At 38.5% G+C, this 25,673-nt stretch overlaps 2 protein-coding genes across 2 annotated transcripts; one reads left to right on the top strand and one right to left on the bottom strand.

Annotated features, from left to right (window-relative positions):
• Nucleotides 1-6,517: 6,517 nt before the first annotated feature.
• LOC146570503 (uncharacterized) lies at nucleotides 6,518-9,918 on the top strand. The gene is made up of 3 exons (XM_085278973.1): nucleotides 6,518-6,620; nucleotides 6,852-6,928; nucleotides 8,194-9,918. The coding sequence occupies exons 2-3, from the start codon at nucleotides 6,869-6,871 to the stop codon at nucleotides 8,587-8,589; spliced, it is 456 nt and encodes a 151-aa protein (XP_085135099.1). The 5' UTR covers nucleotides 6,518-6,620; nucleotides 6,852-6,868; the 3' UTR covers nucleotides 8,590-9,918.
• A 4,737-nt stretch (nucleotides 9,919-14,655) lies between these two features.
• Nucleotides 14,656-21,813, bottom strand: spp1 (secreted phosphoprotein 1). The gene is made up of 8 exons (XM_085278971.1): nucleotides 21,687-21,813; nucleotides 18,191-18,260; nucleotides 18,028-18,066; nucleotides 17,876-17,950; nucleotides 16,944-17,006; nucleotides 16,714-16,845; nucleotides 16,119-16,466; nucleotides 14,656-15,959 (listed from the first exon to the last, which is right to left on the bottom strand). Exons 2-8 carry the CDS (start codon nucleotides 18,242-18,244, stop codon nucleotides 15,543-15,545), a joined length of 1,128 nt encoding a protein of 375 aa, XP_085135097.1. The 5' UTR covers nucleotides 18,245-18,260; nucleotides 21,687-21,813; the 3' UTR covers nucleotides 14,656-15,542.
• Between the last annotated feature and the right edge of the window lie 3,860 nt (nucleotides 21,814-25,673).

Below are 25,673 nucleotides of genomic sequence, written 5' to 3'. Positions count from 1 at the left end.
AACCAGATGCATTCTGTTGGAGTTGTAGATTACTCTTGAACAGGCTAAACATCAGTTATTATTATGATTATCTAAAACTAAACTAAAAGCTAAAATAAGATATAAAAAGAAAAACCTTTTAGTTATCTAAAATCTAAACCAAAACTAGACTTTTCTGAAACATGAAAAATCTAATCTGGAAAACGAATTAGAATTAATACCGAATAAAAATGTAATAACACTGGCAAACACTACTTGCTCATGCGTACATAACTGGATAGCTGAATGTAAAAAAAAAAGAAAAAAACTGAATTTAATTTGCAAAAGAGCTGACTAACTAGGTAGAAATATTATTATCATCATCATTACACGATTAACGTGTTTTAACAACTCAGACAGGTGAGTAATGCCAATATTATGTTTTGCTGTGTACACAAAGCCAGTGAATGTTACACTTTGACAACTTTTTCTTCAGCACATTAGAAGAAGAAGTAGACTGCAATGTCTGTTGCAATTTTCACTGGGTTGGAGGTTTCACTAATTGTTTTCTATATATTTGCTCTGTAAGTGTAAAAGAGGTTATGTATAAGGTATGAACTATTTCAGAATTACTGAAATGTCTGACGTGAAGATTTCCACAATTCTTCTTGTTCATGTGTCATCTGCAGTTCTCTGCATGATTTCTGCAAGGAGAAGAGACAGGAAGAGGAAATTTGGAAAGGGTGATGAAGTAACACAGTAGTGTTACTTCACACACACACACACGCACACACACATAGAGGTGTGATCAAAGCACAGCTCCACTCTGTCTCGACTGTAACATTCCACTGACTGCTCAACAGTCTGTCTCTGTGTTGGGTCATTTTTCACCATGTCAACCTGACTTTTGTCATCTGCTCTCGCTGCGTCAAGTTTAAGTCCAACCTTTACCACAACATTAGTCAAAACTTCTATCACCATTGTTTTGAAATCCTCTTTCTGCAGTCAGAATTTTCATGAAGACTGCTTTTACATTTCTCAAGCCTTTAATATTGTATGTTGTTAATACATTGGAACATTTCCTCCAGTCATTAATAATGATAACAAACCCAAATGATAGTCTTAATAGCATTTTGTCCACTTCTGAAAAATCCTTCAAAATTAAATTTTCAGTGTTTCAGCTGAATGACGGCAAGTACAAGTCCATGTTAAGAGCACAGGAGCATCTGTTCTAGTATGAACAGATGAAAACGTAAAAGAAACCAATGCAATGTTTCCTCTAATTTTTCATGTGTCTGAGCGAACACACAAACTCCCTGAGCGGTCCCTTGGACCACTGTGAGCATCAGCAGACGTGTGCACTGTGGTCACGCCAGCATCCAAGTTACATGGTTTATTAAAATAATCAAATTACAGCATTCATGTTAGACTACTTTTAATTAACTGCTTTAGCCCACTTACAATGAAAATTTAAAAAAAAATGTTGTTCATGACCTGTGTAGTATGTTAACACTATTGGAAGTAAAAATAACTTGAGCTCCAATTTTGAAAACACAACTTTCTTTCTTTTTTAATATAAAGCTCTGACTTGTATTATGAGTATGAGTCTGTGGTCTGGGAGAGAGTCCTGTAACTCTCTGTCTGCAAAATACAGTATATAATGACCAATGCTGGGCAATTAATTATATAGTTACTTCTTCAAAAAAGTAACTGAGTTATGCAAACAACAACATTTTTTGCAGCTGTTTACCTAAAAATGCAGCCAAGGCGTTTTTTAAAAATAAATATTTCAAACTATTTTCAAAACAATCAGTTGTTCTGCATCAAATTTGATGCCACACAAATATTTGTGCCAGTCCAAAAAATTATTTCTGTCCACTATGAGATAAAGGAGAACAACAGCCTGATACCTGCAGGCCTGACAACAGGAGATGTATCACTCCTGTAACACCTGTAACATTCAGCAGTCGCCTCATTGTTCTGACACACACAACAAAACTATTGACTACACTACACACTAACTACACAAGGTTTGCGCTAAACGTCGCAAATCTCTCACATCTCAAAGCACTGCCGTCACTCCTAAAACGTCCCCCCTTCCTAAACAACTAAATGCCATGCTGCCATATCATTTTTTGATTGGTCGACATGGTACATTTTTCCACCAATAGGAAAGGCGGGGGGGGGGGGGGGGGGGATGGTTTTGCTCATAGGCAGAGAGTGCTTTCAAGCGTTTTTACCGTTTCTTCCCGCAGTAAATATAAACAACGACAGTATTCAGGAAGAAAACCAAACATTGCATATATTTTTATCATAACTCTGGTTTTACGTGGCCTATCAACACAATTTAAAAACTGATATAAAGTCCACAGTTTTTCTGTCTATTGTTCCGTCTGTCCTGCTCACATCTCCAATGGTTGTACACGTTGTCATTAACGTGTTTCACTCCACATCAGCCACGCCGCTTTGCTAGCTAAAACACCGGTGTCGGCACACGAGGACGCTATCATAGCCTGTCAACGACGTTGACTAGCTGCCTATATACGAATGTGAATCGTATTATTGGCTGGACTATGGGATAAGGTGGCATCGTTCTAATCCCATACGGGAGCAGCCAGTCACTAACACTGCAAAACAGAATTGTTAAAGTTTTAATTTTAATTTCAATTCAGGTTAGATTTTTTTTTTTCTGATTCTCTGTGCGCAAAGACCGTGCCAGCAGTGCGCAATTGCGCACGTGCGCAGCTTAGAGGGAACATTGAACCAATGTGTGAATTTAATAAACAGTTTTTCCATGAAATAATGTTTTCGCATTCTGCAGAAATCCATATTACTTATTTATCACATCTAGTGATGTTGTTTGCATACCAGCTCTTCATCAGATAATTAAACACTAAGCAGCGTCCTCCTAAATCACCTATAACAGTCTCATGATTAATCACATCCAAAGGAAAATCAGATATTATATAGAGCAAACAACAGATAAGTGAAAAATCTGTGAATGGTAAGATAAGATAAGATAAGATAAGATAAGATAAGATAAGATAAGATAAGATAGAACTTTATTAATCCCTCGGGTGGGTTCCTCTGGGAAATTCGACTTCCAAAAAAAAGCATAGCAACGACCGAAGTTACAGTTACAGAATTGTTATATATATATATATATATATACACACACACATATATAAATACAGAGACAAATATAAATAAAATATACAAAGGGGATAAATAGAATAAATAGGAATAAAAAATAAAAATACAAGTGAATTGCACATTTCAAGTATTGAGTCTATTGCACTGTTGACTATTTACAAAAAGTATTGCACAAGGTATTGTACAGTGAGGTACGCATTGCCTGGACACAAATGCCCACAAAAAAAGACAAATTAATCTAAAAATTTACTAAAATAAAAGACAAAAAGATATCAAAAATAAAGAATAAAAAATGTAAATTTAAATTGTTAAATTAATTTTTAAAAAATATATAAGTGCCTCAATTTTATTCGGCAACCTTGACATCCACATTACTCACACTCTCACATAACACATACATATAGGGCCTTGGGGGTGGGCACGTTTTACAGCATCCAGAGGAGGGTCGGTGTACTCCAACCCACCTCTGGCGCTGGTGCCCTACCCTCAATTTTAAATGCATTTAGACACTAAGGGTTTTCAGGAAGAGCCGTGCTGCTCTCTGAGAGGAAGCTAGTACCATGCTCTCCTGAGTTTTAAATGCACTTTAGAACAGCACACAGCAACACTACATATGAGCGGGCGTAGGGAGGTTTGAGGTCTTCACTCACCCCGGTTCTGTTAGCCGTCAGGGCTGGGGGGCTGGGAGGAGGTGCTGGCCGTCAGACTGGGGTCTGGGATGCGGGGCCTCCCTGCTACTGCAGATAAGGAGGTGGTCCGCTTGCCTCCACCCCAGAGAGAAGGGTTACATCTCCTGGGTCTAGGTGCGGCTTGCCCCTCTGAGGGCGGGGGTACCTGGACCTGGGATATAGAGTATGTTTGGGGAGTGCGACTGTCTGTGCAGTGTCTATTTGTGTCTGTCTACACGTTGGGTGAGTGCCGAGTATTTGGTTGTGCATATGGGGTGGGAATGCACGTCTGTGTCCACGTGTGCCTGTTCGTCTGTGTCTATATGTCAGGTTGGGTCTTAGACTCTCTGGGTACATCTCAGGCCCTCTAAAGTATGGAGGCCTATCTCCCCTCACCACACTCCCTGCCGGTGGCTGATGCCCTCAGACGTTGGTGTGTTGGTGGTCCTTGTCGTCTGGGGCTGGGCGCTCATGTATGTACCGGCTCACTCCTGGTGGCCCGGCTGGGCTCCTTCCGGGGGGTGGGATGCCCTCAGGCCTCTGGCCTCTGGGCTTGAAGCTCGGTCCTCTCTGGCACAGCTGGCTGCCAGCAGAGCCCGCGGGCACGCCACTGCAACCCCCTCTGGCCTCTGCTCCGTAGCTGCGGGGTGACCTCTCCTTTGGGGTTCTACTCAGCTCTTCCCAGGAGGGTGGCACGGTCCCCCCCCCTTTGGTGGTCCTCCTCGGGTCCTTGTACTCTGGGGCCTCTGGATATCTGGGGCCTGGATCTCCTCCATACCTGCTTCATACCCTGGTGGACGGGGCTGTGGCTCCCCACACTCCCTAGCAGATCGTTACATGGAGAAACCTTTTGAATACAAGCATGCTGATCCACACAGGTATGCACACAGGTGTACACACGGGTGTTCACAGACGCGGACTACACCTTTCTTGGCTGCTGCCTCAAAGCACATTGTGCGCTGTCTATCTTGCGTGCTGCACAATATCGTTTATTATTTAGTATCTACTGATATCTACTGCTAGCTAGTTTATTGTGATGGTGCTGTTTTTTTTATTATGTTGCTCTTTGTTGTTTGCTTTCTTTTCTGTTTTTTTCTCCATACAGGTGATCCAGGTGTTGTTTTTTTTCTTTTTCTTTTTTTCTTTCTTTCTTCCCCCCCTTCTCACTGTCTCTTCTCCCCTTTGGTTTTCTTTCTCTCCCTCCCTCTCTTTCTTTCATTCTTTCTCCCTGTCCTATCCCCCAGTCATGTCTGTCCCGTTTGTAGCATCTGAAAATAAAATGAATTCATAATTATAATAAAGGTCAATCAAATGGACCAATATGGCAAGGCCATGATGATCCACTTGGTAAAATAAATCCGCTTGGCATCTGTCTTGGCCTTAAGACAACAATTCTGATGGCTAAAGATCCAAACGGGACACAAAAAAGAAAAAAAAATATATATATATAAGTTTCCAGTAAGTGTGTCCTCAGTTACTCAGAGAGCTAACCCTGGATTGTTGTGTTCAAGCAAAGGAAAAAATAAGGAAACCAAAATAATCAAGCCAAGGCTTCAAAACATGACCCACAAACCACCGAGTGCTGTCACAGTGGCTTTCTCCATCTTTTATATACACTGTTAATGGGAGGCATAGAAGAGGATGCACAGAAATAAATCTGACTTTTTTGATTTGCATTTATTTATTTTGGTGTTTTACTTGTTTTCTCATGATGACTGCATGTTTTACATGAACTGTGGCCATAGGCGGTAATATGGTTGTTGGGGTGATTTTACCTTACAATATAAAGCAACTGTTGTTTGATTTTCTGGCAAATAAATAAAAATGAATTGAACTGAATTGACAGAGATGCTAACTACAGCTGAGTTTGACCGTCCCTGAATAACAAAAGCAATGCTCTGTGTAGCGGCAACCTTCGGTCCTTCTTTGCCGCTTCTGCAGGACGTAAAGTTTCTGACTCGTGCTCTTCTTGAATCGCTTGTATGCTTTTCGGTAGCAAAAACAAGGTGAATGTAAAAAAGGAAAACAATTATTCTCCATACAAACCGAAAAATCCAAAACAAATGCCTCTGGTGGGAGCTCCCTTTACATTCCTTTTATGTTACAACTAAACCACGACGGTCAGAAAACTGTTGCTCCACATCCTGCTTACTTACTTAACCTTCATCACCCCCTTGTGCCTAACATACCCCCTTTTACGACACCTGCTAACACTTTTAAAGATCACAGATTAAAGATCACAGCAAAATGTTCTTTAAGCTCCAACACTCTGTAAAGGTCTTAGTGTTTGCATGAAATTAGATTTAACAGACTTAATGATTTAATGATAAATAAAAAGACAGCTCAGAGTGAGGGTTTGAAATTGGAGCAAAATCCAATTTCAACCCCTCACGCTGAGCTCCCATTTGTATATCCCGTTAAACTCATTGAGGTGTAATTATTCATTTACAAGAAGGTATTTACACAGACTCAGAGCCCGTCTTTAATTCTGATCATCAAAACAATGCAAGCATCTGCCAGTAAAGCTCATAACTCAGCAGACACGATAAATAATCTTTCTAATTTTGTAGCATTTTGGTGAGTTATATTGTGTGCTAAAAACCTTCTGTCCTGTCCCTCCCTTTCACTCTGGCCCTGGAAAACACAGTATTACTCAATCCTTCTCTCAGGTCCTCGTCACAGCCATGCCCAGCCCAGCTCTCTGCCAGGCAGTATATATGAGCCACTGTCTCCACTGAAGTCACACACCTTTGCACACTGATAAACAACAAACAGCAGCAGAGAGTTGGATTGATTTTACAGAGGATTTAAAAGAATTTATAAACTACAGACCAGAAAGTGGTGAGTTTTTTCTTTTATTCTTCTTATTATTAGTTTAACAGATTGTATTTTGTTTTTTAATTCATACTTTATAAAATTTGATGATGATAACTGCTTCTATGAACAACTGTTAATTAAATTTTAATTTCATTTATAACACGTTTCGGTGTACATCCGTCATGCCCACCCTGTCAGAGTGTCTTGTTTCTGGATTGTGTGACTGTTTTTCTCTGTGGTTTCCCTCCTTCACAGACAGCAATCAATCAGAAATGGAACTTCTGAAAACCGCCCTCGTCATCGCCCTTCTTACAACAACATCTGCCAAGCCAGTAAGTTAACCCGCAAAGGAACCGCAAACTTCTCTTATCTTCCTCACTTAAGCTGTTTTCTTGCCATCTGTCTCAGCTTGAGATACTTGAGATATTTATATTTTACTCGAGTTTCTCCATTTTATTCCACTTTTTACTTGAACTCAACCGCATTTCATAGATTTCTACCAATTTGTTGGCGTTACAGGAAGCTGTGCCCCTTGGGATGTGTGACCCTCAACTTGAGTAATTAGTTGATTAAACTAGCCAACACTTTGGGATGCATAGTGTCTACTGGCATAGGTCTTGGTCTGAAACATGACATCACTCTGCAGTCCTTCAAATGAACAGTGGGGAGTGACTCCATTGGTTTCAAAAAGAAGTCAGATGTACTTTGCTGCTGATTTTAAGGTTTGAACCACTAGGTTAAACACAAAACATGAAGTTTGCTCAGTAAATGACTTTGTGCTGATCTACTCTGTAATTTTCAGCATAGCTATCATACAGATGTGTATCCCTTGGTTTTATGAGCAGATAAACCCTCATCCCGCCCTGTTTCAACACACCAAGATGCTCAGCCACAAGGCTTAAAGGCGGGGTTTCACAAACCAGTGGGCGGCGTCACAGCGGATATGTCCATCTTTTTATACACGCTATGATTTGGGATGACACTTTGGGATTAGTGCCATCCAAACAACTACAGCCTACATACTCCCAAACCACACATCCAACAGCACGCAAATGTTTATATAAAACAAATAGGATTATGTGCAAAGGATTTTAGTCCATTTGAGCATTTAGATTGTTTACTGGATTTCAACCAGTTTCAATCTACCTTTTTTATGAATAAAAAACATTTTTTTGAAATTTTCAATTTATTTTATGATACTTCCTCATCGTGGCATTTATCCTCAACTTATATCACAGTAAGGTAATTTTCCATCTTTTTCATTTATAACCTGTCCTAAATGAAAAATTCTATTCATACATTTGGTCTTTGTTGGGATATTTTCACGTTGAATGATGTTTTCTTCCAAATGTGACAGTAGCGTGTAAGAAGTCTGTGCTGATTAATGGTTGTTTCGGGATCGTTTTAAAACATTTCTCTGTAACTTTAAGGGACATAAAATTTATGTTTCGGCGAATTGTGGGGCTACATTAAAAGTGTTTTTAAACCTTTTAACACCGTCATCAAAATTATATTTTTCTGTCAGACAAACACAGATTTTTGCTTATTTAACAGAATCTGAGGGTATTGTCTCTATTATTTGGTTTTCCCACCACAGATGGCTTTCAGAAGGCATCATGATGCCGATATCCCCGACCACAAAATCCAACATTATCACCACAGGTTCACTGGGGATGCTTTCAACTCCATGAGCTCCAGCGAATCTTCAGAAAGTCAATCATCTGAGGAGGGGGGGTTGTCCTCTGAGGAGATTATCGATCCCGAAGTGACCACGCCAGTCACGACCTCTACTGCGATGACAACTGTTGAAGAGGGGAGTACAGTCCCTCCTGAAGTAAGCACAATGGGTACTGACCAACCAATTGTGATGAAGACGACGCCCCTTCCAGCAACGCCAACCCCATCTGTCAATGCCACACCAACATGCGATCAGTGCTTTACGGTGCTGATTCCAACAGCAGCTCCCATTACTGACAACAGAGGAGACAACTGAGCAACAGTCAGACAACGAGAGCCATATTGTTGAACAAATGTTTGACTTTAGTGAGCCGCCTGTGGACACTTTCTATCCAATTTAGAAAAAATAAAGTCTTCATATTTTTTCCCAGTTTGCTTTTTTATAAATTCTTTTGCTTGTATTTAAAAATGGCTTTAAAAAAGAAGTGCTTATGCACTGGTTTGATGGGTATAGGATCATCACAATCAGAACTCTGCTTTGCATGTTGCAGTAACTTAGAAAGACAGCAATAAAACATTGGTTTACACTGAGAAACATTGGACATATACAATAAAATCTGATTCTTTAAAACGTGTACAGAATGAGAAGTGCCAATAGGATGCTGAATTATTTTGAATCCATTTTTTTCCCTTAAAGAAGTAACAGAGGTTGTGTTACCTTTTAACTCCCCCTTTTTAGCATGCAATCAGCAGAATTAAGAGACATCTTAAATTTAGAAGTCTAAATAACAGGGCAGAGAATGTGATGGCATGATGATAAGGCAATACTTTCTTAAAGCCAATTTTAAATTAACATTAGAGACATTGCAGAGTTACAAAAAGCAAAGTGTGTGAAGTCTGGTTCAAATGGATGATTTCACTCATGCTTACTAGTACTGTGAACTGTCAGTAAAGAAAATGTTTCTTTATATGTGTGTGTGTGTGTGTGCTACTAAATGTATATTTAGACGAATTTTTAATCTTTCACTGCTGTTTAGTCCTATGAAATGGAGTGGATGACCTGCAGTTTTTAGGTAAAAGCTATTGCTTCATAGCATATTTCATACAAACAAAAGCACTTAAATATTTAATTATATTAAATGAAAATACTCTGTTTGCATGTTTATTGCAGCTTTGAGGACAATTCTTACAATGTGTTAAAATTAACTTCAGGTTTTCTGGAAAGATCTGCTGATATGTTGGAAGTGTAAAGATATGTGGCCAAGCAGAAAAAACATCCAAGGCAAGCGATGGTTACTGATTAAATTTTACAAAACAACAACAAAAGGTTATTACTCTTCGTGAGGTATCCAGAATATGTATCCCACAGCAGTGTGTTTATAGACTGGGGAGGGTGTGTCGCGTCAGGTCTTGTCTGTACATGCTGGTGAGTCCTTACCACAGTGGGGTTCTGTAATTGCACGCTATAAATGTACATGTTCACAGATTAAATGTAGAACAGAGAGGCAAAAGAAGACCTAAATGTTGCTGATTGTTACTGTTTTATACTGCTTTGCACTTGTTTGGACCTAATATGCCTGATTATACAACAACTGCTGTTTTTTTTTTCTAATAAAGAAAAAAAATCCATACAGAATAAAAAAAATATGGTCATATTTATATCATCATTTAATTCTTAAATTAAACGTTTTAGGCAGGTGAGCTATAAATAAAGAATGATTTCAAAAATGGAAGTGTTAATCATTTATTTTTCATCAACCAACAACATGCAGTGAATGAACAAAAGAGAAATCAACATCAAATCAATATTTGGTGTGGCCACCCTTTGCCTTTAAAACAGCAACAATTCTTCTTGGAGAATGAGCCACAGATCTTCTGCGGATGTAGGCATCCTCACATCGTTTTGTCTCTTCATGTAATCCCAGACACACTCGATGATGTTAATATCAGGGCTCTGTGGGGGCCGAACCATCACTTCCAGTTCTTCTTTGTACTGAAGATAGTTCTTAATGACTATGGCTGTGTTTTGGGGTTTTTGTCCTGCTGCAGAATACATTTGGGCCCAATAAACAATCATTTACATGTCTGAAAGCATTCTTTGATTAATTGTAATTGTATAAAAAGTGGCTGAGGCTCTATGGACATCATGCATTAGTTAACGAAGTCTCGTTATCACCATCTCTAAAGGTTTTGTTATGAAATCAGATGTGAAGGTCCAACTGCACACTAATTGTGACTCATAGATAAGAGTTGTAAATAAGTAAATACTTTTTACAAAACGCTTTTATTTGTAGTTTATCCCTTTATTCTTAGGAATGTGCAATAAATGACAATTTATCACCACAAAAATTCAAAGAACAGACACAATTTGGCAAATTGAATTTTTAAATTTATAGAGAACAAAAACAGATTAATGGATTCTTGTTTTTTATGTTAATCTACAGATTTTAGGAAATAAAGCAAAAAAGAAATAAAGAATACTATAGCCTATGCCTGTATGTCTGTTTGTGTGATGCCTGGATTACTCGTCAAGAACCAAAATAGGGTTGTCTTAGCTGGGTGGATAAGAAGCTCAGCATTGAGCTATAACAACGACCTGTCTAGCTCCATCTAGTGGGAATGGTTAATTATTACAGTTTCTGTTAGTTGAGGAATTCAGTTTTTGGCAGAAGTCGACCGTTAGGATGTGTACAGAGTCAAATCTGCAAGTAAAATGATCAAAGAAACAATAAATATGATTTGAAACACAAAATTAACAATAACAAAAGTGGTGATTGTAATGATTTAATAAGAAGTAGGGCAATAAATTCAAAATTCTAATAGCAAATAATATTCAAAAGGATAATAATAACCGTAAAAGAGATGCACTGGGAAAAATGACACAATAAACCAAAACTAATGGGAAGCTAAAAGGGCTAAAAAGAAAAAAAAGGAAATTACAGATTTTTATATCTGCAACTGAGAACATCTGGTTGTCTGTGGAAGACATGGGGCAAAGGATTGTTAAAAATCTGATAGATAAATTCGAGCAAGCCCATTCAAGCTTCTGTGCTAGCTCAAATACTGTCTGAATTAGTTTTAACATATTCCTACACAAACACATTCCTACATATCTCTCTGGTATATGTATTTAGCACTTTCTAGAGCCTCAGTTATGGACGTCATGTTGTCTTCTGCACCTCAGTTCATCCTTTCCTAATTTTAGCTTCCAGTCTTCATCTCCTTGAGGAGCTTCCTACCTTCTACTCATCCATAGTTCTGAGATGTGTTGCATTAAACACATAAATCAGTAAATTCAATTAACTAAATTTTAAGCAGAAAATTGATCCAAAGACTAAATGCTAACAAAAATTCTTCGAATTTCTTGGTTAAAATTCATAGTTAGTTAGTTAGTTTGTTTGTTAGTTAGTTTGTTTCCTAACTCAAACTTATGTTTGTTCAAAATTTGCAGACATTACATGTTTTCCAGGTATTTCCAGGTATTGTATTCTCTCTATACCCACAACTGCAGTCCAACTAACCACAACAACCTCTTCATCAAGTTTGCTGATGACACCACGGTAGTCAGACTCATCTCAAAGGGAGACAAGGCAGACTACAGATAGGAAGTCCTGAAGTTGGCAGCATGGCGTTCAGAAAACAACCCTGCACTGTACACCAGGGAAACCAAAGAGGTCATTGTCGACTTCAGGAGGCAGAGCACTGACTTAGCCCCACTATACATCAACGGGGAGTGTGTTCCTTGGTGTCCTCATCTCCGCTGACATCTCCTGGATAGACAACATCTCAGGGGTCGTCAAGAAGGCCCAGCAGCGGCTGCACTTTCTGAGGGTCCTCAGGAAGTACAAGCTGGACTCCAGCCTGCTGCTGACCTTCTACCACTTATCCATTGAGAGCCTGCTAACATACTGCGTATGATACGGCAGAGGCACTAAGGCGGACAGAGCAAGGCTTCAGAGTGCAGTCAAGGCAGCACAGAAGATCATTGGCTGCCCTCTCCCCTCCCTGATTGACATTTATTCCTCCTGCTGCCTCAGCAGAGCAGCAAACATCATGAAAGTCAGTTCCCACCCTGGTTTCAAGTTGTTCAGCCTGCTTACATTTTATTTATTTTTTTTCTGTTAGTCCTGTTCATATGTATATAGTGCTGCAGAACTGTGCCCCCCACACACACATGTTTCTACTGAGTTGGAGATGCTCGCAATCTCATTGTACAACTGTATAGTGACAATAAAAGTATTCTATTCTGTTACCTACAAGCCCAGTTATTATTAGCCATGTTTGAGCATGTGAACATGTTGGATGGATGCTATGACACTTTTTTTATAGATTTTATAATTTTTTTATTAAGAGAATAGTGAAATTGCCGATGTTCTTGTTAATTTGAACCTGTTACTGTTTGGGCTGTGGATTAATGGCAAAGCACTGTTTTTCTTGAAAGCATCTCCTATAGTCAAGACTCACTCTTCTTCCCAACGTACTACTCAGATGATGTAACACTGAAACTGTACCAGCATAAGCAGGTATGAATGGAAATTTAAAAGACCAAATTCTGCAAAGACATAAGGTAATCCTGCACAACTTAATAGACAAAATAAATTAATATTCGAATCTATACAAAATTCATGAGACCAAAAGTAAGCACAAGTCTAGTAATTAAGGTTACATGAAATTGAAACTACAAATATATTTGTAATCAGGGTTCTTTTTAAAGAGCACATTTCTTTGTTTTCAGTCCTGCATATGCTCAGGGCATGACATATCAAATGCATAATAAGATGTGTTGTTTCAGTATTGCACTGTACATTTCTCAACATCATGCAGCTCACAGTCTTGAGAAGCACAGCATCACACTTTACTTTATTTTTAATTTTCTTGTCTTTTTGCCTGAGGATCTTCACTGCTGCAGTCTGGGAGAACTGATTATACTCTGCAATCTGTCTAACGTCTGCATTTATGTGTCTGCACATGTGTTTAAATGTGTGTATTACGCATTTGACAGACAGTAGAACATAAACAGAATGGAAGGCGAAGTCTGGGCAAACAGTCTTTTAGATTCAGCCTATACATTGTGCCAGGGTTCATTCTGGGCCAGGCTTTGACCTCATGATTTAACTTTTAAAGAAACGGGGAAATTAACAAAACTTGACTTCAGTACCAAAAATCACAATCACACACTAGCTGAATTATGCATTGATTTTACAAATAATACATAAACACTTTTAACTTATAATTTTCCAGTTGTTTACTGGTTTGTTGTTATTGTGGGGAAGAAAAATGTATGTTTCATAACCCACCAGGGAGTAAGGCCCACCATTCAAGGATTAGTACTATAGCTAATTTCTCTCTTGAATCATAAATACTGCATGAGGAGAAATTATATATATAACCTATTTTTTAATATATATATTTTTATATTACCCATTAAAAACATTTATAACCCATTAACATTTGAGATTAAAGTTGAGCAGTATTGTGGTTTGTGTAGTTTTGCTTCCAATTTGACTGAAAGAGTCAGCTGTTCAGATTCCCTTGTTTATGAGAATATTTTTCAGTACTTGTTAGGCTCCAGCATCAAAGTTACCACACAGACATGAGTGACATTAATTGTTAAGATTGTTCCCTTTAAACTTTTTTTAAAATGGCTGGATACAAGTCTACCAAACCTTTCAGTTGTTTACGATCTCTACTTTTCTCCACTTTAATAATTTTGTATTTCTCTATATCACTGTTGCCTTGCTTACTGTATTTAGCAACATAGCAATCATGTGTAAAAGACTTCAAATTGTTTGCTCATAGGGATCTTCTGATTGTTGGGGTCACGTCTATATTGTTGTGGGGCCAGTACCTTACAATATAATAATATAAAGTGCCCTGAGATGACCTTGTATGTGATTTACCATTATTTAATATTATTGAATAGAACTGAATCAAATTGAACTTCTAGAACAATGTCCTTTGGTGAAGCAAAGATGTTTTGCAAATCCATATCCACAGCCAGAATCCACAGCGCCACATTTGGTGAAAACCAAACGCAGCATATCAAAACAAAGACCTCATACTAGCTGTCAAGCATGGCGGTGGAAGTGTGATGATTTGGGTTTGTTTTGTAGCCACAGGACCTCAACAGAGCTGTGCATAAATGAATGCCTGCAACCTTAAATAAACTGGATCAAGTGTGGGGGGGAAATGATGTGAGATACTGATCAAGTCATATAAAATCATTACTTGAAGTTATTGCTGCTAATGCTAGTTCTGCGAGCTACTGAATTACGTGCCGTGCAGTTAGTTTTTCACCACATAGAGTCTTGTGTAAACTTTTTCACAGGACTATGCGGTAAACTTCAGAATAGTGTTTATGCTTACACAACCAAGATGGGGGTTTTTTATGAAAAAGAACTTTATTAATATTTTAGAAATGGTACATTATGGTACATTACAGTAAACAACATGGGACAAACAACATGTAGTGTAGGTAGCAACTGTGCAAATAAACAGGGCTGTGTTGTCTGTATGTGTGTACTGTATCTATATCTGATTGAACCCTGTAATAGAAGAATTTTTTTGTTCTTTGCCTGGATCCTTTTATCTACACCAGCAAAATGTAATGTTAGCGAGCAAAAAAGCTAAGCCACACTGGCAGCAAATGTGTGACTTAATGTCAGTTTTAAATTTGATTATTTTCAAAATGATTACAAGTATTACAAATGTATTTAAATATAAAATGTGCATTTGCATTTATTTATTAAGCATAAGAACTTTGTATGTTTGCGTATTGCAGTTATTAATTAATAGTAAATGGCAGTTTTGTGCTAGTGTAGACAAGAGGACTCAACTTTGTCAGCGTTTTTGTTCTTTATCAGTTTTGACCTTGTACCCTGCTGGAAGAGAAGGGAGAAGGGGAAGGGGCAAAGATCATGAGGTCGGTCAACCTCCTGTTACAGGTAGCAGTCGTCATTTTTAAAGTTCAATTAACTTCTTTTCCCCTACTGGATCAAAGATGAGATTTACAAGGACCACAGGATAAAGGCGTTAATGGTTTATTTAGCCAAAACCCTAGAGAGCAAAACACATGTGCTTTGTTAGATGATGCACAGATTTTCATGGAAATATCAGCTGAAAACATGAGTCAATAATAATTCAGCCTTGGTCATCCCTATTGGACCTTGCAGGGGAAAAGGGCTCGGGAGGGGGCTCTTTGCACATGGATGCAGTGTGCACACATTATGTGATTCGGACACCACCGCCCACTCTATTTCCTAGATGGGCTTATTTGGCAGTGATAACTGCCGGGATGTCAGTGGTGGTGTCAGGTGCTGCCCCTTCCTCATCAGAGTCACTCTCAGTGCTGTCACTCTCATCGGAGTCAGCGTCAGCAGCTCCAGGTGTGGCTGTAGCCTCCTCGCTGCTCTGGCTCTCCTCGTCTTCGGCCTCCTGGCTGGTGCTATCACTGGTGGTGCTGGCGCTCTCCTCTTCCTCCTCCTCCTCTTCTTCCTCTGGGGTGCTGCTGCTTTCACTCTCGCTGGTGGTAGGGTCACTGGTGCTGGTGCTCTCCTCTTCCTCTGCCAGATCGGCCTGGCGGGGATCCGGATCCTGAGATGTGCCAGAGGACGCATCCAGACCCTGGCTCTCCACCTCAGGGGTGCTGGTGTCTTCCTCCAGGAGTTCAGAGTTGACATAAATAGTCTAGAGGTCAAAGGAGAGATGTGAGGGTTAGTTTGCATATTTATCAACATTATATTTTAACCTTTTAATGCAGTAATCGGAAATGAGGGTTAGGGATTCTGCTAACTTTAAGGACCAATTCTGGTTCAGTCTTTTAGAAATTGATAAAGCTAACTGTACCTTATACACCTTTGGCAGCTTCTCCACCTCATTGCCGCCGGTCATTGAATAGGCTGTCTTCTTTCCTGTGTCCTCAAACTCATAGGACTTGTAGGGCCCGGGAGCCTTGTGGTAGGATTTTTCCTCCACATAAACGATGGACTTGTACTCGCTGGGGTAGCCTCCCAGGTTGTCACCGCGGGCTGTATCGGTGACGACGGTGGCCACAATGGGCTCATCAGTCGACTCAGGGGCCGGTGTCTCTGTGACAACCACAGGGGCTACTGTAGAAGGAGCAGGCGTGGAGGACTCACCAGACTCTGAGCTGTCGCTGGATTCATCTTCCTCCTCCTCTTCCTCCTCTGTTTCCTGTAGACAAGATATAGAAGTTGGCAAAAATTCCTACTGATTTTCTAGTAGTTTAGTTTAAATTGTCCATGACTCATATCTTCATCGGCATGGCTAAAATACATTTTATATCTAAAATTTTTATTGACACAAATATCTAAACTTAAGCTTGAGAAATGTGACACACATGAGACTAATTGTTTGAAATAATAAATTCCTGTTATTTAAAGAAGTAATGAAAAGGTTTTCACAGGACATTTTTACTCACACTCTCCTCTGCTTCATCATCATCATCACCGTCTTCATTGTCCTGGTTGTTAACAGAGGGCGAATCTGAAGTTGTGTCTGTGACGACAGATTTGACTTCAGGTAGCGCCTCGGCTGCCACCTGCTGCTGATGCTGCAACAACCATTAAAACACAATGTTATAAGAGTTTAACAATAAATGCATTGTAACATAAATGATCACTGTTTTGACCTCTGCTGCTCATCTCTCACCTCCTCCTCTTCTGAAGTCTCTGCGCTCTCATCTGAACCAGCAGCCGCGGCTGCTACAACATTCTGCGAGATGGGAGACGTGCAATGAATGTGATTAATCATCATTGCTGTAAAGAGTCCTTTCTTTGGAAGAAACAATCTTTGAAATCGTCCTTTAGTTTTCTTTCATTGCTTTTATAAAATTTGTACTTTAAGCTGAACCCAGCTAGAGGAGATTATTTAAAGGTTGCATCTCTACTTCGCAGCTAAAATCAGTATGAGATATTGAACTACAAGTTTAAAAATCCTAGTTCTCCTGCTTTTCTCTGCTCTGTATAACAAAGATTTTACCCGTAGTCTCACTAAACTCCAGCTACCAGTAGCACATAGCCACAGATGAAGTGCATCTAAAAATATGATGCTTTGCCTCATGTTAACATATTGGTGTGTCCAAGATATTGTACCGTCCCTTTTATAATTTACATTGTTCACATTACTTTGAACAATTTTTGAGGATTTGACTTTTAGCCAATCAAAAAAAGCATTTTAAATCTACCTATTTGGCCTTCTGGTAATTGTGTTTGTGCAGTTATTAAACTTTAATAATTAGCTGATCACTTTTCTGCCTTACTCTGACTTTTGCCTGATTATACTTGTACACTTTTACTATATTTTTGTGATGTAACAATAAAACATGTAGTAAAATATTGTTGAATTCCCATAAAACAGTACTTTGAATAGGTTTTGTTATCAGATATCACATATGTGCCTTGTGAGATTTAAGTGAGTAGGTGAAAGTGGCTGACAGCCCAGACAGCAGAGAATTAGAGGAGAACCATTACTGCAAGGACAAAATAAGGAGAAGATACTGGAGGGAAGATAAGAGAGAAGAAAGAATGAGAGGAGAGCAAACTGACAAAATGATAAATGGACACAAAAAATGAATATTTTACCTGCACAGGTGGGGGACGAGCCTTAAGAACCACAGGCGCCTGTTTTCTGAGTGCTGGAGGTTTTGGTCGTCTCACCTGTGGAAGAGAAAAACACCATGGATGTCTCATTCTTTCTCTCACCACCTCCCACCGGCCTCTCTTGGAATACTTACCACCTCCTCAGAGCTCTCTGAACTGGAAAGTTTTCTCGCCTAGAAAAACAAAGGGACAAGAGTGAAATTTATGACAAAATGGCATGATAAAACATGTTATGTTCTCAGTTAATTTATCTATTTTTAATCTGGGTGTAGTTTTGATTTGACAAAAGTGTCTCACCGGCCGGCAGAGAACTGTGGCAAAGAGCAGAACAAACACAACAGCCACTTTCATTGTCTCAGTTTGATGCCTGGTTGGAGGAGAAAGCCAGAAAAAACGCAGTTTGAAGTCACACAATAAAACATCACAATAAAACAATAAATCATAATCATGATACAAAGCGCTCGGCACCAAAATACTCGTCTGAAAGCCATAACTTCACAGGAAACACAATGACATGTCAGCCTCTCACCCAGATTCCTTCCTAAAAGCGGAGGCTGTACAGTCACATGACTGTTAACCGTCCTTGGTATGTCCCAGGGAGTCATTAAGGCCTTAATTACAAAGCTAAAGAGAGCTATGTGCCTTTGACGACTCAGTTCGATACAGTAAAACATTTTCTCTGTCATCACAGCAGGAAAATCGCATCACTATGAAGCACGGTTTTTCAAACTATGAGCAGGCGGTTCATAACTAATTTGGAGCCCAAAAAAAAAGACAGGAGAAAAATAACAGGTACCATTTAGAAGGAGATTCATTTTGTTCGAGAATGTTTTTAGAAAAATGACTTTGTTTGATTTTCTACTGCCTGAGTCTAGTTTGCAATACTATGAATTATTCTGTGATGCTTTTTGTGTTTTTGTAGGGGACTATTTTCAGTCAAGGCTCAATAAACACTTTTCAGTAGCAGGGTGGTTGGTGTACATGGGCTGAGCCAAAAAATAAAGCACAGCCAATGCAACAATGTGAATCATTTTGTTAGTGGGTTTATTTCATTGTTGTTTTGTCTTTGTTCATGTCTTTTAGTTCCTTCTTCTCTTTTCTCGTCATGTTCTTTAACAAGCTTTAATGTTGGTGTTTGCTGTGGGAGGAACAGTCTAAGTGCTTATCTTTAATGATGGACTTTTCCTATAGTGTGTAATTCACTAAGTTATAAATGGAAAGCCACAGCGCAACTGCATAATGTCAGATGTCTCTGTCGCTGTATGCGAGCATGTATTTTTTCATTCTTTATGAGAACAAGTTTTAACCTTAAACCTAGAGAATAAAGTATAATAAAGACATTTTGTTCTTTATTGTCTGGACTGATTTCAGGACTAAGTTAAAACAACCTCATATGTATGATGGCAGTAATTGTAGCTGTGTATGCGTGTATTTTTGTATATTGCACTGTGTGAGGATTATGTTTCAGACCTTGAAAGCATGGACATTTTTGTTCTGTCCTTTCTGGGTCTAACTTGGGCTGCTTGGGAAATAAGTGCTGATTTTGCATGAAAAGCAACCACACATGCACATGTGGAATGGAAGTAACTTTAAGTGTGTGTATTGTTCTTGTTTTTCTATCTTGGTGAGGACCACTGCTTTAGACCTTTAAAGTAAGGACAGTTTGATTTTTACTTCACTTTTACAAATAGCTTTTTTTAGGATTTCAGAATTGGTTTTCGGGTTAAGATTAGGTTAGGTGTTGGGTTTAGCTTTATTGCTGTCGTGGTTAGGAGGTTTGATACTGCTCTTAGAACTGTACACTCAAGTGATGCTAAGAGTTAGTTTAACTTAAAGAGTCGAAGCAGGGTTAATTGTAACCAATCAGCCAGCAATTTTAAAGGCAATTTACATGTTTCATCTATCTTATTTATTAAATTAAAACCAACAATTTAAAAAAACAACACACATTGTGGTTTTATAGGAAGTTACATGCTATGTGAGCTCTGAAACCATAGCGTTTTTCTTTGGGTTGGTGCAGGTTACCGGTGACTGGTACTTTTTTCAAACAAGTCACTCTTTTGTTGAACTTTTAGCATCTCAGAGACAAACTGGGTTTAATAAAACACTTGTCCATCTAATATTGCATTAACTTACAATGCTTTTTTCTTAAGCACCCTAAAAAAACATGTGAAAGTATACCAGGAAGCAGCTGTGAATTTTAGATAAGCTATCCTCTTTTTACTTGAAAATGTTTACCCAGGATTTATAGCAGCAAGGAAGTTGGAATGAAGAAATATTCAGAGTGAAGAAGATTATCAGTGCAAGAGGGCTGACAGGAGTCTCTTAATTTCCCCCAGTCTGTATTGCTAAGGACTTTTTTCAGGTCTCAATTTGTCCATCCATCATTCAAAACTGTCTGTGGTAAACAGTTTTCATTGTTCGAAGTAAAAGATCCTGAATCTAGTTACACAGATTATTCTTTGAAGATCGAACCAGACTAAAATATGCTTAGTGATTAATCAATTTATGTGTAAGAAAAGCAGAAGATTGAGCGGAAGCAGAGACAAATATTTGGATTTTGTTTTTTTAAATTTATATCTGACAAAAATATATTTAACAGCAAAAATTTAAGCTGGCAGTGCATTGTTGTGGGTATGCGTGTTGTCAGCATCACTAGTCAACACTGAGTTGGTTTCCTGGTGCCCACAGCTTCCTCTTCCTATCCCTGGTGGCAAACCAATCAAACAGCTGCACAGACTCAAACCAATCACAGACAGTAATTCAAACTCTCATAAGATACTGCAATAAACTCCACAGCGGATAACCAAGCTCTCTTGTGGGTTTATTATCAGTTTGCTCTGCATTGATTTAAATTCCTGAGAAGGTCATTTCAATATGAATAATAAAAAAAAAAAGCTAAGATTGATTTTGTTAGAAGTCTCTCTTTCTTCCAAAGAAAGGGCTATTTACACCATTACATTACAAATTTATTTTTTTGTTTTTTATTTGCTAAATAAAAGACATTTGCCTTTTAAAACTATTCAAAAACTTTAACATTTAGTGCTTAATTATGGGGAAAATAGTGAAATTAAAAATCATAAAATTTAAAAAAAATGTCATTTACAAACAAATTTCTTTAAAAGAGATCCTATACATATGCAAAAGTATGTGGACACCTACACGGTTCATCAAGTGTGATAGTTTAAAAACAAAAACAAGCTTTAATTTGCTGCTCTAACTGTTCCAACTGCTCTATGCTTTTTGCTTAAAACTTTCCACATGATTTCTGGCTTTGCTACGACGATTTGCTCTCATTGTAACATTTATTTGTTATGTACAACACTGGTGTTAGATGATGACGTGTAGAGGACTTTCTCATAAAGGATTGGGTTCTGTACCAGTCGGTCAGTTTTTAAATATCAGACTAGGAAAAATGTTTCTTTATGAGTCTTTTTGACATTTTAAAGCTAGGAAAGTCTTCTGCAAAATGCAGCAGGTAGCACACTGTTTTCAAAAGTATAGCTAAGTGCTGTATCATTAAGAATGTGGGGACACTAAAGTCAGGAAAGGACTGTGTACATTCTTTTGGACATGCACTAGAGAGTGCAGCAGATATAGTCAAGGACCTGATAATCACATTTCCACATTGTAATGATAGATTCTTCAAGCTAAAAAAAAAAGCACATTTTCAGGAGCTTGTATAAACATTAAGCTAGTTTCCCACCTCTAACCATGACATTAGGAATGCAAACACCAGACAAGAACTTCATATATTACATATAATGTTAATTTGTCATGAATTCATTCTGACCTTGTCTGCAGTTGAGGGAAGCTTCAGGGGTTCAGCGGCTGCAGCAGAAACACAGAGACGTGATTTGTCTTTAGTTTATCTCCTGGGTTTGCTTCACCGTGATGATGCTGCTGAAAGTAGGGCTACCGGCTGGCTTATAAACCTTCCAGCCTTTGGCAGCAGCCAATCATCTCAGCACTTGTGATGTCATGAGGTTAACCGCTCCATGGTGTCCACCTCTCCTCTCTCTCCCACTCTTCCTGTGGTTGGTGGTGTGCTGTGGTGGTGTCGGGGGCAAATACACACAGACACACACACAGAACACAAGACAAATACGTGGATAAAGGCATGCAGACATTTGAAACCCAGACAGAAGCATATGAATGCGTTTTGTTTTTGTTTTTTTGCCTCTCTCTTTCACACACACACACACACACACACACACACACACACAAGCTCACTATGTGTGTAAGTTAATTTAAGAACATGTAGTAACAAGCTCTGGGTTAAAAACAGCAGCATATAGTGGTAGGTGGCATGACAGTGATTCAGCTTCCTTACAGACAGAACAAAATCATCTGACTGAGGTCTCTGTGAATAATCAACAATTTGATTTGTCTTAAACTGTCAAACAAAAGGTGCTAGTTTTTTCCTTCTTTGTGTATGCAGACATTTTTGTGTTAGAACTAAACCTGACTGATAACTGCCTAAAGCAAAAGGGAGAACATTTAGTGGCATACAGCATAAAGGAATTTTTTTTAACATTGTTGTCATTAAATATAAATAATTTATATTTCCAATAACAGTAACAACAACAAAATGTCTGTGAAGGTTCTCAGTCATCCAGGTCATCGTAGTCAAAGGAGCTTGGAAAGAAAAGCGTCTGGACTTCTTTAAGTTGCTTGAAGACGTTTCACCTCTCATCCGAGAAGCTTCTTCAGTTCTAAGGTCAAATGGTGGAGAGTCCCAGATATAAACCTAGTGGGAGTAACCCCCCACAGAGGGACAAAAGAACCCCCTGATGATCCTCTAATCGCCTGAGCCAAGGTGTGAAACTGGGCGTGGGTCCCAATCAGCCAGAGTTTCGGGTGTGTTCATTGTGTCATTATATCTGGGACTCTCCACCATTTGACCTTAGAACTGAAGAAGCTTCTCAGATGAGAGGTGAAACGTCTTCAAGCAACTTAATTAAAGAAGTCCAGACGCTTTTCTTTCCAAGCTCCTTTGACAACAACAACAAAGTTGTATTTAATATATTTTAAAAGCTGGAACCATGGGATTTTCATATGTTTGTGATGTTTCATAAGCTCCACTTTTGTGCACAATTTACAGTGTCAGAACAATCTATGACAAAATACACAGTATCTCATGTTTACCATCTTAGGAGTTCTAAGGTCTTAGTAGCTTGTAGGCTTTGCAAAACTTGTCTAAATTTACAATATGAGGATGATCTTGTAGTCACTTGATTCTGAATCCAAAAGGAGGTCAGTACGCACAGAGCTGAAATAATGTTTGCTTTTATTTCAAGTAGACTAGGTTAATGCAGTGCTTTTTTTTTTTGGATTTCCTACAAAAGACTATCCTAGTAGAGTGCAACCTATTCAGTCACATAGGCCTAAAGACTGGTCAGCAACCCTTTGGTGAAGTCCGCTCATTAGGTCAAGTGCTTCCTGAAGGTTTCTGGTAGGCACCAGATTAAATTGGCCACAAAGCGGTCACCAAATCTTGTGATTGCTGTTGTTGCTCAGAAGACATTAATGTCTACAAACACAAACCAGAGAGTAGGTTACCTTTAAAATAAAGGTTTCCAAAGATGCAACTTTTCCTTTGAAGCCAAACGGTCTTGTTTTTTGTTTTACATCTTCACAGTTTTACTGCTGCTTAGTGATTAACTGGGGGAGTATTTGAATGGTCCACTGAATAGTCTCTAGGCCTGTGTGCTTGGAGACTAATGTAAATAACAGAGATCATGCCAGTTTTAGCAGATCTACTTTGTATTCAATTATGTTACTTCTATATAAATTCCTAAATAACTTTGTAGCATTTTAGATTTCTGAATAATTGTGTTTTTACATCCCAAATTTCCCAATTAAATCATCACTGCAAAAATCAACATCATATCGTCCTTTTGCTTCTATTAGTTCCAAGTCTATATTCTTTTTCCGCGCTTTCTGTTTGTGTCTAACAGTGTAAGTATATACTTTTAAGTAAAAAAATTTTTTATATATATATATACTGGGTTAAACAACCAAAATTCAAATGAATTGAATATTATATGTTGAACTGGCAATCAGATTGGTGCTGATATAGTGAGTTTTAGCTGCTAGCTTTGTGAAAGCCTTCACTTCAGCTTATTCAAGTTACTGAAATAAACTTCTTAACCTGTGTTGTTGGCACTGGTGCAATGGAATTACAGTATTTTGTGTGTATTTTTATTGGAACTCATTACAGGTATAACTCTGTCTGTGCAATGCACTCATATTGCATTTAAATGCAGCTTGCTAAGGTAGCTGGCTACCGTTAGCTGAAAACTTAGCACACCACTTCATCATCTCAGTTTTGTTACTTCTGGCTCTAAAACTGAAAGTTAGAAAGCAAAACACAGACCAAAGGGTGACGTTACAGCGGTTACAATACAAAGACTTATGTTCTCCTCGTTGTATGTAAGTAAAACCTGGGTTTTGTATGCTCTATTTACGTTTAGGGTTCATTCATGGCAACAGTTATCTCAGAGCACTTTATATATTTTTATAAGGTAAAGACTGCACAATGTATACAGTATAAATTAACTGGTTGTATCCAGACAGACATTCTTTGAATACTGTTATAATTTGTATTTTAGTCTCACTGAGATGACAGAATCATCAACCCTGATTTGACTGTGTGGTAAAGTTTCTCTAAGGCTCCCCCTGCAATTACAGGAAAATGTCTAAATCTGTATATGTTGATATTTGACAATATGGCATTACCGTTAGAGTACATAGGGTACATGCACAGAACACATAATCACAAGAGTGGCGCATCAAGGGGGTACACACAAACAAGATATTTTCTGATTGATGACCTAGACACATTTTTTTTTAAGTGCAATTATGTAGGTACATGGTTGTTTCAGTTTATCTGTTCACATCAATCGTCCCTCCATTCTCTCTGACACTGATTACAAAAACACAATGTCTCATCAGACTGAAGGTACAGACAAGTCTGATGACTTATGAGTCCTCAGTCACAATTTTACAATTAATTTACTGCTCAAATTAAAGGTTTTTTAAACCCTTCTGAGGGGTTAAGGGGTTTGTTTGTTTGTTTGCTTTTTAGATACAGCTCATCAGATTTGTCCTTGTTGTTGATTAACCTTAAGCAATTTTCAAATAATCTTTAAAAATGTAGGCACAATTTTAGAAACTTCAGTGGCTATCAATAAAGCTTTTTGGTTCTGGATACTTTGGCTTCCTCCCACAGTCTATCTCAGTCACAGTCCCTGCCTCCATGAGCCTAAATGAGACACCAGGTTAAGAAAATTGATAAATTAATGGTTTAGGCAAGGAAACTAGCTGGGAGGAGTATGCAGCAGACATCTCACATGATGCCCACTCATTTGCACATGTCTTAACTGCTCACAGGTCACAGGAGGGCTGTCACAGGTTTAGAGGCAGGTTATTCCCCAGTCAGATCACCAGTCCATCAAGAGCATTTTCTATTCATTTTTACCTCTGAAAATAACAGATCATTCTCCATATTTTATGTTTTATTTTCATCTGCTTGTTTACATACAAGAAACAAAGGTCAGTGTTACTTTTAGCTTTGACATATTGATTGATAACCAAATATAAGGCATAGATTTACAAAATCAAGACATGTAACTGTGTGCATGTGTGTTAGAGAAAGATACATATTTGGAAAGAAGGGGAATAAAACAGCTTCAGACATGCCTGGGAGAAATGTGTTAGCACACGTTTTTATCCTGGAGCAGAGATGTTTATGTGTCTGAGATCATTTACTGTCTTT

Source organism: Mchenga conophoros, linkage group LG7, assembly GCF_057382185.1.
Source record: "Mchenga conophoros isolate Kocher_MC1m ecotype Shallow Benthic linkage group LG7, M_conophoros_male_GT1.1, whole genome shotgun sequence".
NCBI lineage: Eukaryota > Metazoa > Chordata > Actinopteri > Cichliformes > Cichlidae > Mchenga > Mchenga conophoros.
The sequence above is the reverse complement of the archived record's forward strand: the minus strand, read 5'-3'. Positions and strand labels throughout refer to the sequence as shown.